The sequence below is a fragment of the Akebia trifoliata genome, chromosome 7 (genome assembly GCF_017979445.1).
Source record: "Akebia trifoliata isolate Shusen 1 chromosome 7, ASM1797944v1, whole genome shotgun sequence".
NCBI classification, from domain to species: Eukaryota; Viridiplantae; Streptophyta; class Magnoliopsida; order Ranunculales; family Lardizabalaceae; genus Akebia; species Akebia trifoliata.
The window spans coordinates 1,252,306-1,269,910 of NC_141381.1; the positions used below are offsets into that span (position 1 = coordinate 1,252,306).

Genomic DNA, 17,605 nt, shown 5'->3' on the forward strand with positions numbered 1-17,605 from the left:
CATCTACGTAGAGGGAAAGGTTTGGAGGTGGTGGATGAAAACAGGGTGAAGAAACTAAGGGTAAGGTTAGCTAAAGAGGTCCAGGAGTTGCAAAAAATCAGGGGCTACAGTTAAGGCCGACACATCTCTAGTTTTACGAAGTGGGAGAAAACTCAATGGGATAAATGTCGATTAGAATTATATCTTGGAATGTGCGAGGGCTTAATGATAGGAATAAAAGGGCTTCGGTTAAAGCAATCCTACAATCGTTTAAACCTCACATTGTAACCTTACAAGAAACGAAGTTGAATCAAGTGAACAAGGTGATTCTACGAGACATATGGGGTGGCCGGAACATGGGGTGGAAGTATCTAGCAGCTAATGGGACAGCAGGGGGAGTTTGGGTGTTATGGGATAAGGAGATGATCGTGGTTGAAGATTCATTAGTGGGTGCCTTTTCTGTGTCAATATTATGCAAGTGTGTTGGGAAGGAAGTCAATTGGGTGTTTTCGGGTGTGTATGGCCCTACTAAAGAGTGGGAACGCAAGCAATTCTGGGAGGAATTGGATGATGTGAGAACGTATTGAAACCGTCCGTGGTGCTTGGGGGGAGACTTTAATGTCATAAGATTCACTTATGAGAGACAAGGGGGATCGAGGATTACTACTAAGATGAGGAGATTTGGGGAATTTGTGAACCGAAACAAGTTAGTGGATATTCCCCTGCAGGGCAGAAGCTTCACTTGGTCTAACCGTCAGGATGTACCAACTCTTAACAGGTTAGACAGGTTTCTTGTTTCAGATGATTGGACTTTGTTGTTCTGTCAGCTTTCTCAGACGGCTATCCCAAATCCTGTGTCAGACCACTGCCCTATTCAACTAGAGACAGGGCCATTTGGGAGGGGACCTATTCCGTTTCGTTTTGAAACTATGTGGTTGAAACACCCTAATTTTAAGGAGATGGTAGCAGATTGGTGGATGAGTTTTGTTGTTACAGGAAAAGCAGGGGAGGTGTTTAGGAAAAAGTTGAAGGCCCTAAAGGCGGTGCTAAAAGAATGGAATAAGGAGTCTTTTGGCAAGGTGGACGTGCAGAAAAAAGAAGTTTTAGGGAGAATTGAGGAGATAGACCGAATTGAAGAGTTGAACCTGATTTCTATAGAAGACAAGACAATGAGAATGAATCTTCGTGAGAAATATCAAAGGTTGGCACTGATGGAAGAGATTAGTTGGAAACAGAAATCTAGAGTGAGATGGCTTAAGGAAGGGGACGGCAACACGAAGTTCTTTCACGGCATGGCCAATGCGCGAAATAGGAGCAATCGCATTACAAGAATATTTGTAAATGGGGAATGTTTGGAGGGAGAAGTGGCGGTCGCCAAAGGAATCGTAGACTTCTACTCGAAGTTGTACACCGACGAATTTTGTATCAGACCAAAATCCGATCTGTTGCAATTCAATAGAGTCTCTGAAGTTCAACGGGTTTGGATGGAAAGGCCGGTTGATGAGGATGAGATTTGGGGTGTTATCTCAAGCATGAAGAGTGATAAAGCTCCCGGTCCAGATGGTTTTCCTGTGGAATTCTACACATCTTGTTGGGAGATCATCAAAGGTGATTTCATTGCAGTAATTGAGGAATTCTTTAGAAATGGAGTATTAGACCTCGGCTCTAACTGCACTTTTATCGCTCTGATGCCTAAAGTAATGGGGACCGAAGATATCAAAGATCTGAGACCAATCAGTTTGGTGAACACTAGTTACAAAATTATCACGAGCATCCTTGCGAAAAGATTAAAAGGTGTTATCCAAGGGTTAATAGGGGGTAACCAAAGTGCGTTCATTAAAGGGAGGCAGATTTTAGATGGGGTTTTAATAGCAAATGAGTGTATTGACTCTAGATTGAAGTCTGGTAAAGCAGGGGTGGTTTGTAAGGTAGATCTTGAGAAGGCTTATGATCACGTCAGTTGGCAGTTCTTGGAATACATGTTGGGGAGAATGGGTTTTGGTAAAAAATGGATATCCTGGGTCATGACATGCGTGTCTTCCCCCTCCTTCTCGATTTTGGTGAATGGATCACCCCACGGCTTTTTCAGGAGTAATAGAGGCCTTCGACAAGGGGATCCTCTATCCCCATTCTTGTTTATTATTGTGGCAGAAACACTTGGAAAGATGATGGAAAGAGGGGTATCGAATGGCTTTTTTGCGGGATTCTCAGTAGGTTCTAATGTTACTGTTTCACATCTCCAATTTGTGGACGATACACTAATTTTCTTAGATGACTCTATGGAGCAGACAAGGAGACTGAGTGGAATGTTATGTTGTTTCTAAGCGGTGTCAGGTATACCAGTTAATATGAAGAAAAGCAAGATTTTTCCGGTGGGCATGGTTAGATGTCTCACTCTTCTCGCGGCCTCGATGGGTTGGAAAGTGGGCAGTTTATCGTCCACTTATTTGGGATTGCCGTTAGGGGCCCAATATAGAAGGGTGGAGATCTGGGATCCGATAGTAGAAAGGGTTGAGAGGAAACTAGCAGCGTGGCAAGCTAATTATCTCTCCAAGGGGGGCAAATTGACGCTGATAAAAAGTGTCCTATCTAGTATCCCAGTCTACTTTCTTTCTTTACTCTCAATGCCCCGAAGTGTGGAACTAAGACTAGATAAGCTTTTTCACAATTTTCTTTGGCATGATAGAGTTGGGAGTAGGAAACATCATCTAGTTAGTTGGAGACAGGTTTGCTTAGACAAGAAGTATGGTGGCCTCGGAATTAGAAGACTCGGGATAATGAATTTGGCATTGAAGGGAAAATGGCTTTGGAAGTTTGGGACTGACGGTGATAGTCTGTGGAGACAAGTTGTAAAAGGAAAGTATGGCACTAAACGGACAGGGTGGGAAAGCGGGTCAGTTAGACATCCCCATGGTTGTGGGATGTGGAAAGGTATCATGAAGAGCATGTCGATATTCAATCCGAGAATTAAATTCAAAGTGGGTCAAGGTAACCGGGTAAGATTTTGGGAAGATATTTGGTGTGGAAACTGATCACTTATGGAGGTATTTCCGAACTTGTATTCCTTATCCTCAAAAAAATGGAGTCCAATCACATCAGTCAGACGATCCATAGAAGGAGAATGTGCATGGGACCTTGGGCTTCGGAGAGGTCTCGACAATTTGGAACTTGAAGATGTTGTTAGATTAGTAGATGGAGCTTCACGCTTAGAATTTCGTTCGGGAAGGGAAGATGAGAGAGTGTGGATGGCAAGTAAGGATGGGAAGTTTTCGGTGCGCTCGTTTTATCACTCCTTATGCGATAATGGAGATATTTCCTTTCCTCACGTGTCGATTTGGGGTCCTAGAGTACCAAGTAAAGTTGCTTTCTTTACTTGGACGGCGTCCTTAGGAAGAATTCAAACGGTGGATTTTCTGATGCGTCGTGGTTTGTGCGGGGCGAATTGCTGTGTGCTATGTATGGACAATGGAGAATCTTCGGATCATCTTCTTCTTCATTGTAAGTTTGCGCATGGCATATGGACACACTTTTTGAACTTGTATGGAGTTATATCCTGTCTACCACAAACATTAAAAGAACTCTTCAGTTGTTGGTCTTCAATTGGCTATTCGTTTGGTGGTACAAAGAGATTGTTGTGGAGTATTACACCATTTGCAATCTGTTGGGGAGTGTGGCTTGAGAGAAATAGGCGTATATTCGAGGGGAAGCAGAAAGATTGTAGAGATACAATTATATCCATTGTGGGTCTTATCTTTTTCTGGTCCAAAGTATTCAAAGAGTTTAGGGGAGTTTTCTTCGAAGATTTTATTTTTAATTGGGATGGGATTTGTTGTATTCCTTATGAGTAGTCCTCCGATGTAAAGTCTTGCTAGGTCGGTCATCTCGACTGGCCTAGTTTTGTTTATGAATGAATTGCTACTTATAAAAAAAAAAGAACATATATTTCAAGAAAATTTGTCAAGAAAATTCATTATAGGTTTCCAATTTCCACTAGGACCCACACGTGTAGAACATATATTTCAGAGTCCACATAATACGTTAGATCATCTTTTAATTTCAATTCTACGGTTCTTGTCACACGTTAAAGTGCACTAAATTGAGATATTTTTGGTTAAAATAAATATTTTTTTTAAGGATAATTTTGGTACAAAAATCAGATCGCAAGGCATATTGAGTAGTCAGAGCTAACATTAGGAAGTTGTGAGTGAGGACCGACTTGAAAGTGGTTGTGCAATGCATCACAAAACATATCTCTGAACATTCAAAGTTCAAACTCTCTTTAAATCTTCAACAAATTCGATCAAAATTCCCTCAATTCTTTGATTCCAAAAAATGGATTATAAAGGAAGAGAAGAAGAAGTACATATAATCCAGAACGGTAACCGAGTCTCTGATCCAGTAGAACGCGAGATACCAGAAGATGTTTAAGCAGGTAAAGATAAGAAGATCAAAGAAGGAGTGGAGGAGATGGAGGACGCTTCAGAAGTTGAAAGAATCTTTGAGAGTATGGTCGTCCCATCATGGAAGGATCAGCTGACGGTAAGAGCGTTCGTGGTGAGTGCAATTGTTGGAGTGTTGATTAGCTTCATAGTGATGAAGGTGAGTCTCACGTCAGGTATCATTCCTTCGCTCAATGTTTCTGCGGGTTTGTTAGGGTTTTTCTTCGTCAAGACATGGACGAAGTTTCTAGAAAAATCTGGAATGTTGAAGCAGCCTTTTACAAGGCAAGAGAACACTGTTATTCAGACTTGCGTTGTAGCTACCTCTGGAATCGCTTTTAGTGGTAAATCTCTCAACAACAACAACAACTCTGTTTCTACTTTTATCGATCAAACTTAGAGATACATTTTGTTACTAATCAACGGTGTAGATTGTTTCGATAGGTACATTTTCATCTTCAACTTTTTTTGTCAAATAAATAAATATAGGTTTTATCAATCAAGCCTAAAGATACGTATTTTATACTAATCAACGGTGTAGATTGTTTCTCAGGCTTGTTTTTTTTTTTCTTATATATATTATAGAGATTATGATTCCGTGCTCTTCGTTCTATTATATAAAAAATCTCATCAACTCTGTTTAAAGGTTTTTATCGATCAAACCTAGAGATGTGTATTTTATACTAATCAACAGTGTAGATTGTTTGGCAGGATACACTGTTTTTTTCTTTTTTAATTCAAAAATTGTAAGTGATTTTGATTCTCCATTAAACATACGGCTGAGATAAATGAAAAAAAAAAAAAAAAAAAGAGACAGAGAGAGATTTCCTAGAGATCAGTACTAATAAAATTATTATTTATTAGTCGATTTATAGATATTTTTAGGTTTCCTTGTGATAGAAATGATCACAAACCTACTTTGAAGCTAGTTCTTTTATTTTTAATGTTTGACTCACAACATAAAACCTTCGTTGGATCCTTTGCATCAAACGTCCTCAAGAGTAGTTTTTTCTAACTACCAGTTTTGATTGGGTTTATTAATATTTAATACTAGTCAAGTAGTAGGTTGAGAAAAAATTGTTTGGATCCAACGGCTATAAATCACCCATCAGAGGAAAAAATGACGAGTGCGTCGTGGTCGGCGCTTCGGTAGCGGTCATTTTACTTAAAAGGGTTTACTTTGACTAGTGAGCCTACCTTTTAAGAAGCCAACTGGGTGAAGATAGTCTTCGTTAAGAGCTAGCTTTGGTCCCACAAATCAATTCAATAATTAATTATCTTGGCACACATCTCGAGGTCAAAACTCATGAGTTCATGGGTGTCAATGGATAGTCGAAAATTCGAATGCGACTGGAATTCAAAAATCAGATATTATCCAAAAAAAATTCGAATATCGAATTCGAATTCGAATAATTTTATTTATTCAAATCCTTATCGGATACGGATTCGGATATTAACATTTCGAATCCGCTAATATTCGATTCAAAATCATATATAAGATATATTATTTTACTTGATTTCTTTTTTATATAAATAATATAATATATGATAGGTTTTTTTTTTTTTTAAAATGAAAAATCAATTGGATAAGGAAAACTTGTGTTTTTTTAAATATACAAATTATTTGAATTCGGATAGAGTTTTAGAACATCCGTCTGATTTGGATATCAAATAAAAATTTCAGATTCCGATTCAGATATTACTGTATTTGAACTGATAAGCATCCGTTGACAACCCTACATGAGTTGTCAGTTTCTAGAGAATTTCTATTAACACACCAATCTAATCTAGACAATGTTTGATTAAAAAAAAATATAAAAAATAAAAATAATTGATGTATTATAAGTAATAGTTGGTGATCAAATCTCTTTTTCTCTGTCGTGTGGTTTTACTTTCATCCAAATGAGGTGTTGAGTTATATCCCACATTGTCAAGATAGGTTTGTGTTGGAACCAAACAGACCCATTGACATTGTGTCTCTCAGAAAAGAAATTTGCTTGTAGAGTTCACAGAAATCTGGGATCCACTAATCACATGAATCCATGTGTATTGAATTGCATACTTAATTTTACAAAATTACCCTTGTTAATTACTTTCAAGATAGAGGATTAGGTGGGAGCTTATTTCCTTTGTCGTTTGTTTGGATCTAGAAGGAGAGGAATTGTAGGATTTTTTTAGAAAAAGAAAAGCAGATTCTTCAAGAATCTGGAAAATACTTTTTGGATTTTTTATTCTTTTGATGAAAATAATTTTTTGAGTTTAGATATATATATTTTGTGAGTTGAATTTGACAAATTTATGATTTTGGCTCACTGTTCATTTTAATTACCAAAACTTGAACAATAAGGAATTTGGAGATTTTAAAATGATTATTTCGCAGGTTTAAATTGAGTAATGTTTCATTACTGTATATGTTTTGATAATTAAAAAGAACAATGATCCGGACTTGTAAATTCGTCAAAAGTAAATCCGGACTTGTAAATATTTGTCAAATCATGGTTGGATCCCGGTCCAATTCAATTGGTCTAATTAATGTTTATTAAAAAAACTTAAAAATTTGAGTACTTGATAATCTGACTTTACCACGTGGAAACTCAATCAACTTATCTGACGTGACAAACTTGGGAACTGTAGATGTGTTATCCTCGGGATACAAAACTATGGTTTCCCATAAAAAATGCAGTTTTGTATCTCGAAAGAGAACATCCACTGTTTCCGAGCCTGTCATGTTAGGTAAGTTGATTGACCATGCCACGTGCCTAAGTCAAATTATCACAACTCTAAAAATATGTATACATTTCTCCTAAATTACCTTTCTTTAATAATATTCATAAGTGGATAATATTGATGAAAGCAAAGGGTCCATTGGTCGATTCGGTTTGATTACAAAATCTACTCGAACCCAGATGACCCATTGTACTTCAGTTAATATGTTTTGTTTTATTTTGAATTATAATTTGAATCACAAAACATCAGTTTTTTTACAATATTTAGTATAGTTTAATTTGATATTGATTTATTATCAGGGGGCTTTGGGAATTACCTCTTTGGGATGAGTGAAACTGTTGCAAAACAGTCAACCAAAGAAAACAATGCACAAAATATTAAGAACCCGGAATTGGGATGGATGATCGGATTCCTCTTCGTTGTTAGTTTTCTCGGTGTTTTCTCTGTTGTCCCACTTCGAAAGGTACACAATTTTATGAGAAAAAACTCTAGCATTTTCGAATCTTTAATTTATTTGATTTTTATTTTTCTCAAATCATGTTAATGTGATTGATGGTTGATTTTTCAGATAATGCTTATAGATTTTAAGTTGATATACCCGAGTGGCACGGCGATTGCACACCTTATCAATAGCCTCCACACTCCTCAAGGAACCAACCTAGCCAAGTAAGACATTTTAACACATTATTAGTAATCTTTCTTATTAGATAAGGTGTGTAAAGTTAGATGTCTTGAATTAAGGTCCTGGTGGGTATGGTTCATGAAATACCCTATGAGAGTCACAAGTTGGTTTCTGATTGAGAAACCTAGAATTAGATAAGTAAGGATTGTAATTTTTCTTAGAGATATTAACTCTTATCTCTTATCTCTAAACATACGTGTAAATGCGTGATTTTCAATTTCCAAAGATCACTTCTACAAAGGTTTAGAGTCGCCACCATTCATTTTTGTAAGAGGATGGGAATGGTCACTTAAGGTACATTTTTTAGAAAAAATGTTGTTTTTGGCTATTAGTGACTCTCGTACGGATAAGATACCGATCCACCCATGATCTAGGTAAGCGGCTCGATTAAAGAAAGGGGAAGGTGTTAAGCACCCTTTCTTTCCACCAATTGGTGGTAACCTACAAAATAACCCGATCATTTTCAAACAAAATGCATAAAAAGGAAAATAGTCAAACAGTCAACAACTTATTCCCTAAGTAGGGATTTGCTATCGGCTTACATTATAGAGAATCTCATTCAAGGAGATGATCCTTATATAAATTTAGCCTTTAGAATAATATATATATATATATTTGAAAAAGTGTTGGCTAATTGTTGTGGGGTTCCATTCTCATTAATTGAGAAAGACCCGAATACTGATTACCTCAAAACGAGTTGAAAGGTTTAAAATGGTTTTGTTTTGAAGGTAATTATAACCCTTATATTTTCAACCGAATCGAAGTTCGATTTATCGGAGATAGGGGAGGGGGAACATCACATCTTAAGGGTTTTTTGAAAAGAGGAAAAAAAATGAGAGGGAAAGTAGAAAAAGGATATGGAGAAGAGAAAGAGATAATAGGGTGATGTTTCCTCTAACACACCTTAAGGCCTTGATGTCTTCTTTCTTTCCTTCCTTCTTCTTCTTCTTAGGTCCTTAGTAAAATTATAAGAGTAGAAATTTTTTAATGTAGATGAAGTGAGGGGAATATAAAAGAGTTGAGTAGAGAGTTGAGAGAATTATTTTTCTATTTTTTATATTTAGACTTGGTATCCATTTTAGAAGGTGAAGGGGGATATTTATAGGTGTTGAGAATTGTTTTTTAGGGTAGAATGGGGTAAAAAAGCAAAAGAGTAGAGAATGACACGAGTTTGAGGGTGAGGGGTATGTAATTTAAAGTTGAGATGAGGGTATTTGTGGAATGGGGGTAAATGGATAGCTTTTTTTATTCAAATGGGTTGGATCCCCCTCAACCCATTTGGGTTTAGTGTTTGGTGATGTGAAATGATGTGGTGTTTGGTTGAAAGAATGAGATTGAGTGTTAGGTGAGATGAGAGAGTGTGGTGTTTAATTGAAATAATGGGTTGTGTAAGGGGTAAAGTGGTTAGGTTTTGGGATGGTGACAAGTGTAAAAAAGTATAAAGATTGAGTGATTAGATGAGTTGATTGGGGAGAAGGGGTGTGGGGATGACTTGTAAAAATAGGTTTAAAGTGAATGATGAGGGAATGTGTGGGTTGATAGTTGTGTGTGGGGGTGATTTTGTTAGAGAAAAGTGATGGATTAGGTTGGGTAAAATGATTTTTGGGAGGTGATTTGGGGTGAGGAAAGTGTCTATTTGATAATCAAATGTTGATTGGTTGATGTAGATAATGGTTTGTGGGTTAAGGTTGTGGATGTGGATGTGGGTTTTGATATGTTAAGCTTAGGCTTTTAGGTTGTTGAGATTTATTGGGGTTTATTTTAGGATGGGCTTTTGAAGGTAAGTGGTTTTTTAGGTTTTAAGTTGTATGGAGTTAGGGTTAGGCTAAGTAAGGTGAAGTGAGAAATGATTTTTGGAAAATTGAAGGTTGATGGGCCTTAAGCGGGCTTGGGGTAATTTCAATTCCGAGAGTGGAGCGATGAGAGATGGGGAATGTGGGGGATATACCAAGTCTTATGGTGGCTCCATTGGACCTTTAGGAGTCTTAGGACCTTTGATTTGATTAAAATACCACATTTTGACGATTTGGGCTTTTTAGGCCCGTTTGTGAATTTTATTAGAAAATTTGATTTTTTTTATCCTTTCGAGTGGGGTCCCATTCAAATTGAGGTGTCTCCAGTAGGCATAGTCGAACCACATAACTCGTGTTTCTTGATTGTTCATTGCATACATCTTTATATTTAGTGATCCACACTCACTAGGCAATTTTGAGATACCCAACTAGGATTTAGTGAAAATTATATGTACTTTAACTCCACTAGGTTTTCATACATCTCTATATTTAGTGATCCACACTCACTAGGCAATTTTGAGATACCCAACTAGGATTTAGTGAAAATTATATGTACTTTAACTCCACTAGGTTTTCATACATCTCTATATTTAGTGATCCACACTCACTTGGCAATTTTGAGATACCCAACTAGGTTTTAGTGAAAATTATATTTATTTTAACTTCACTATGTTTTCAAACTTATGACATACTCGTTGACTCGTGTCTTTCATGAGAGACTGATGAAAAATGCCATGTCTTCAATCCCTTTCCATGGGACTTTGGGCTAATGTCAAGAGAGTATGTCATCAATTTGAAATGGTGGGGAATCTTTAATTTCCACCAAAACGCGTAGTGGTAGTCACAAATTGCGTTATTAGATTCAATCAAACAGATTATTTGGTGAGTTGTAATATATTTGGAATTTATATTTTTCAGAAAACAAGGGAAAGCGTTGAGCAAGTTCTTCTCCTTCAGCTTCTTGTGGGGTTTCTTCCAATGGTTCTTTACTTCAGGGGATGGTTGTGGATTTGGTAGCTTCCCCACATTTGGTATGAAAGCCTTCGAAAACAGGTATAATTATTTACCTTCCTTCTTCCCTTCCTTTCCTTGTTTATATTCAAATTGCTTACTTACACTTCTTTAATTTATATTCAAATTACATTTATATACTACTACCAATTAGTATATAAAGGAGTTTGGTTTTGATAAATGCAAAGGATAAAAATGGTATAAAGGCAGAAGAAAGAGAAAAGGGCATTTTTAGTATGAAAAATGTAGAAATTACTATTCATTTTATTTTATTTTTTCTGTTTTGATTAAAAAACTAATTTCCGAAAATGGTAAATTACCATTTTTGGAATTAATTTGAATAATGCACCGTTTTCGGAATTTGCTTTATAATATATAATATTACTATAAAAAAATGCCTCATGTGCAGAGTAAAGCATCATTTATTATAAACAAGAGCTTATATTGCCGCATCAACTCTATTTTTTTTATTTATTTATAACAAACCCCAAAGACTTGGATTCTTCTAATCCTATACCTTCATTCCATTTTATCCAAAATCAAGTTTTTTGTTATCGAAAATGAGTTTTATTTCCTTATTTAGCATGTGAAATATAATTTTATTAAGGGACCAACTGGTTGCACACCATCCATTACCAATTGCACTCCATTGGATGATTACACTCCAAAAAGAAAATGTTACACTTTTTATTTATTCTACTCATTCATTAATTTTTGCAAGGAGTACTTGACTGTTTCTAAACCATGTTTACAAAATTACTTGTTTCCAAATCATTTTGTAAGAAATACTCCGATTAAAAAAGTGGTTATATAAAATAAATAAATAAAGGAAATTTTTTTAACCAACGATTAATGCTATGCAACTAGTCGATTAGTGGTGTGCAACCAACGATTAGTGGTGTGCAACTAGTCGGTTCCTTTGATTAATTGGTGTGTTATACAAATTGATGTAGCAATATAAGTTCTCTAACAAAACATCCAATAATTTATGTCTAAGGTACTGTTTGTTAAATTGAAAAAAATAAGTGCTGAATAGCATTAAGCGCTGAAACTTGTAAGCGTTGAATTTAAGTGCTGAAAAAGTTATTTGTTTAGATGCTGAATCATGTTTGCTACACATTATTGAAGGTGATAAATTGTCTTTGTTACCCTTACAATCATATCATACATTGTTTGCATGTTTCAAATGCCTATTTCTTATCAAACATAATAAAATATATTATTTCTTATAAAATTAAAATACAATTCATTTTTAAATAATAAATAATACTCAAATCTTCAATTTATAAATAATAATTTCTATTTATAAAAACTCACAAATTTCAAATTAAAAATTATTATGTCATACAAGTCACCAAATTTTGAAATCAACATTAAAACAAATTAATTTTGGATGAATAATTTTTTATGGAAATTAAGGATGTGCAATTATAAAAGCACCCTATGAATTAATAAGGGCAACCCACACCATAGCCAATTTTTTTTGTTTTATATGGGTTAAAGTTTTTGGAATGAGCAAATTTTTAGTGAGGATGGTCTATATGGTCTAGAGATCATCCTCACAAAAAATCAATCCATTTTGAAACTTTTAACTCGTCAAAAATAGTTTTCAAAAAAAAAAAAAAGGGACGATTTACAGTTCTTGAACTTGTTTTGAAAGGGTTAGAAGTTTCAGGATGTGTTGATTTTTTGTGAGGATGATCTCCTCATTGTAGAGATCGTCCTCATCAAAAATCAACTTATTCCAAAACTTTTAACCCATATAAGACAAAATAATTTAGCCATGGTGTGGGTTTATTAATTTGTGGGTACTTATATACTAATGAGGAGATCATCCTTACCAAAAATCGATTCATTCCAAAACTTTTAACCCATATAAGACAAAATAATTTAGCCATGGTGTGGGTTTATTAATTTGTGAGGTGCTTATATACTTTTCCATGGGATATAAGATGTAATATCCTTTTAAGAATAAAGGCATATTAGTCCATGCTCAAAAAAACGAAGGGCATACTTGTCCGTGTCGAAAAAAACGAACTGCTTACCGCTTCAGCACTTTTTTTCAACATCAAAATAGTGCTGAATTTTGTTCACTTATTTTCAGCAATAAGCGTTGAAAATATAGAGTAAACAAACACGCTATTTTGACAAAAAGTGCTTAATTTAATTTTTTCAACAATAAACGCTGAAAAATAGCGCAAACAAACACTGCCTAACTCTAAGAAATCTCTTTTATTTACTACATGTTGATCCATATTGTTCATTGTTTGAAACAGGTTTTTCTTTGATTTCTCTGCAAGTTATGTTGGACTCGGAATGATTTGTCCTAACATCATAAACATATCTCTACTTGTTGGAGCAATTCTGTCATGGGGTCTTATGTGGCCTTTAATAGAGAAAAGGAAGGGTGATTGGTACCCTGCAGACACCCCTCCCACCAGCCTCCATGGCATCCAAGGTTACAGGGTAATTTTTATTTCCCCAATTTGTTCCAAAAAAATTATATACCTACTTGCAATAATTAATTAGCAATGACGCTAGACCCCAAAAATATGGAAAAAGTTTGGGTATCAAATCTTACGCAAACTTTTATTTCTTCTAAGGTTATAAGGTAATTTTTATTTCTTCTAAGGTTATAGGATAATTTTTATTTCTTCTAAATGCTCAAAATATATATATATATATATATATATATGGAAATGTTCATCAACAAACATTTTGGCAAAACATTTTTCAAAACATGGGTTAGAGGTTTTGGAATAGGCTGATTTTTGGTGAGGATGATCTCTACGGTGAGGAGATCATCATCACCAAAAATCAGCCCATTCCAAAACTTCTAACCCCATCAAAAATGGTATACAAAAATTGACGGTCCACGGTTTTTCAACTTGTAAACTGGGGCTAGAAGTTTTGGAATGGGCTGATTTTTGGTGAGGATGATCTCCTCACCGTAGAGATCATCCTCACCAAAAATCAGCCCATTCCAAAACCTCTAACCCATGTTTTGAAAAATGTTTGCCAAAATGTTTGTTGTTGGACGGGACCCATATATATATATATATATATATATATACATATGTATGTATATTTGATACCTAGAATAATTAGCAATGGGGGTAGAGTGCAAAAATATAGGAAAAGTTTGGGTTCATTTTTGTGGTAGAGATGTTATGCACACAACTTCGGATTAATAGTTACAAATTGTTGAGATCCATTCATTTCTGTATCGTCTTGATCTTCTTGTTCTCGAATGCACTCATACTCAATTACATAAAGAGTTTGATTTCATCTCTTTTTGTTATGATTTGGGTTAGCTTACACTACGTGAAAAGTGGAAAATGCGACAGAAAAAATTGATGGGCCAAGGCCCACGAATTTTATAAACTGAATTTTGACGGTCTAGGATTGTCGAAGTTCTTGATGTTCCCAGATTTGACGGTTTAGAGCTATCGAATTTCTCCCATCCTTCATTAATTTGACAGTTTTGGCCCATTGAAAAAAAAATTGACAATGACAAATTTGATGCTAGTTTGACCTCTTTGTCCGTCGAATTTTATGAAATTTGACAGCCCAATCCCGTCAAATTTGGGCTTTTTTCACATTGTGTTATCACACATGGCCGTGGTTCTTATTTTAGAGGTTGTCCAAACACTGGCACAAAATTAGGGTTTTAAAAAAAAAAATTTGGACTAAATGGCCGAATAAAGGATCATTCAATCAGTAAATTGATTGGGGGTTTACCTGAAGTGCTAAACTTAGTTAAGTTGGTAAGACGTGTGGAGTGTTGTTATGTCGTTCAAAGTTTAAATTAACTCAACTTCACTTGCTAACCCCTAAGCTTTTACCTAAATGGAGGTTTGCCAATCAGTTCCTTCCTCCCCCTCCTCTTCAACCTTAAAATTCTATCTTCTCCAACCTTCAAATTTCAAAAAAAAAATAATAGGGTTTTAGGGAGATTGAAGTTGATGGATTTTCTTAAATGACCAAAAGCATCATTTTGAGTGTTTTTTTTATATTCACTTTTATGTGGAGGGGCATAGAGAGATTTGAGTGTTGTAGTTTGTTGTTAATGTTTTTTATTTTGTTCTTTGAGGTGGCCGCCACCATAGTCACCAAATCTCCGACTTATTGAAAAAGTCGCAATTAAATTGTGAATTTTTCCTTCATTGATTTAATAACGACTTTTTTAATAATACACAACTTTTATGAACTTCGTGATTAAATCACAGACTTCACGATTAAATCATGAACAATGCGTAAAATAATGAGTATGCAAATGAGAATGACATTGATTTGCTGTTTTTGATGTGTTGGTAAAGCCTAATTTGAACACATGATTGTGGTCTTTTTTATAATTTGAATTTAATCTGTGATTACTTGTTTTGTATGGATGTATAAATGATATTAACATGGGAATTCTTTATTTATTATTCTAGTTTAATATGGAACTAGATGATTTAATATGAAAACACCCGCTAGTAGGAACGATGACATAGCCCTAACCTAGCTCAGTTTTTCCTGACTTTTTCCGATGTTTCCTGATTTTTCTGAATGTTTCCCTTGCCGACTTATTCCCGAACCCCAACTTGGTGACTATGGCTGCCACAACCTTTTCCTTCTTCAATAACACTTTGTGATTGCTTAACTACAGGTCTTCATTGGCATTGCTATGATCCTTGGCGATGGTCTATACAGCTTGTTAAAGGTTCTGCACCGAACTCTCTTCGGCTTATTATACCAACTCTTCAACAAAGACAAAGGTGTCCTCCCCTTTTATTCCCACTCCCCATCTCCTGTCGGTAGCCTATCACTCTCTTACAACGACCAACGCCGAACCCAACTCTTCCTCAAAGACGAAATCCCCACGTGGTTTGCCTTCGGAAGCTATGTAGTCATTGCTGCAATCTCTATTGCCACCATTCCTCACATTTTCCCTCAACTCAAGTGGTACCATGCCATAGTTATATATATCTTCGCCCCCGTCTTGGCCTTTTGTAATGCCTATGGAGCTGGTCTCACCGACTGGTCACTTGCCACTGCATATGGGAAGCTCGCCATCTTCACCATCGGTGGATGGGTTGGGTCTTCACATGGTGGGGTCCTCGCTGTCCTTGCAGCATGCGGGGTCATGATGAACATAGTCTCCACAGCTTCTGACCTCATGCAAGACTTCAAAACAGGCTACATGACTCTAGCTTCACCACGATCCATGTTTGTAAGCCAAGTGATTGGAACCACCATGGGTTGCGTGATCTCTCCTTGTGTGTTCTGGTTATTTTACAAGGCTTTCGACGATTTAGGCATTCCTGGGAAAGAATATCCCGTCCCATTTGCTCTTGTATACCGCAATATGTCAATATTGGGTATCAAAGGGTTTTCAGCCTTACCGAAGAACTGCTTGACTCTTTGCTACGTTTTCTTTGCTGGTGCCATCCTCATCAACTTGATTAAAGATCTTGTAGGGAAGAAGTGGTCTAGGTTTATCCCACTACCGATGGCAATGGGGATACCATTCTATCTTGGGTCCTACTTTGCTATTGACATGTGTGTTGGAAGCTTGATACTATTTGTGTGGCAGAAGTTGGATAAGGCCAAGGCAGATGCGCTTGGGCCAGCGGTTGCTTCGGGTCTTATTTGTGGGGATGGAATATGGACTTTGCCTAGTTTGATACTTGCTCTCGCCGGGGTTCATCCCCCAATCTGCATGAAGTTCTTATCAAGAAAGTCAAATGACAATGTCATCGAGTTCTTAGCTACTCTTAAGCCTTAATCTTAGTTTCTTTTAACTTGTGTGTGTTTCCATGTATGCATATGTATGTAGATAAAACAATCAAGCTATACATATTCCATGGATAGCTAATGTACTCTAAGAAGCATCTCTACACACTTGAACCACTTTGCCCACTCGAACTTTGTTACTTTGTTCTTTGGTTCAAATTCAGGTTCTCGATTCATCACTCTAGAACGAAAGCAATCCCTATGCATTTGCATAAATAACCTTCACCTCTGATTGAACAAAGCAGGAAACTAGGTAAGAAAGGGAATATATTTATATATTTAATATTAAAACATTTTTTTTAAGGTATTAATTTAATTTTCTTGAACCATTTTCCTTATGAATTCCAATTACTATTGTCAAACATTAGTTATTTTTATTTATTTGTTTTTATGAAGAAAGTTAAATGTAGTTTGAGAAGTATTTTACATTAATTTTTTATTTAAAAAAAAAACCCCAGATCCAATGATCAAATGCAATCAATATGGGTGTGAAGTCAATCAAGATTAAGGTCAAAGATCAATAATAAAAAAGAATATGGTCAAAGGCTTTTAGGAAAATAGGAATAGAAGATATGCTGCGTGGCAATAGTTGGCACAATCAATACGAAGACATCAATTTTTTATCAGTACCTCAAGCTTGGCATAGTTTTTAAACTCAGTTTCTTGTCATGTCTCGTCTCGGCTCGATATCGAGTTGTCTCGGACGAGTTTTCCAATATGTTTGAGACATATCGTGAGACAACTCAAAAAAATGAATGTGAGTCTTAAAATTCGGTCAAAAACTGACTTTGTGAGTTGTTCTCGTTCAACTCCGACCGAATTAACTCGAGCTATACGTCTTGGTGTCAGACGAGTTTAAAAACCATGCCCGTTGGTAAACAGTGGCAGTTAATGACACATCTCTGTAGACTCCCTTATTATAAAGTCCTTTATTAACCGTTATTCCTTTATTAACCGTTGGTACCCCATTGTTTTGAAACTGGTAATATGACCCTTGACCTTGGTATTTCCTTCTAGGCCAATAAAAAATAACTTAATTGCCCTTATCTTTCATCTCTAGTAAAAAGACTGTCGACTCTTTGTTCAAAAATTTACCATCTTCTTTCACTTCAACATCTATGATAAATTATTTTTAATCTATTAAATCCATTTAGTCCTTTCGCTTCTACTTATTAAAAATTCTCATACTGTTCTTG

General features: G+C 35.9%; 1 protein-coding gene across 1 annotated transcript; it reads left to right on the forward strand.

Annotated features, from left to right (window-relative positions):
• Positions 1-1,418: 1,418 nt before the first annotated feature.
• LOC147397883 (putative metal-nicotianamine transporter YSL7) lies at positions 1,419-16,567 on the forward strand. Its single transcript, XM_086446957.1, has 6 exons — positions 1,419-4,762; positions 7,445-7,608; positions 7,714-7,811; positions 10,539-10,673; positions 12,908-13,097; positions 15,283-16,567. Exons 1-6 carry the CDS (start codon positions 4,447-4,449, stop codon positions 16,399-16,401), a joined length of 2,022 nt encoding a protein of 673 aa, XP_086303083.1. The 5' UTR covers positions 1,419-4,446; the 3' UTR covers positions 16,402-16,567.
• The last annotated feature ends 1,038 nt before the right edge of the window (positions 16,568-17,605 follow it).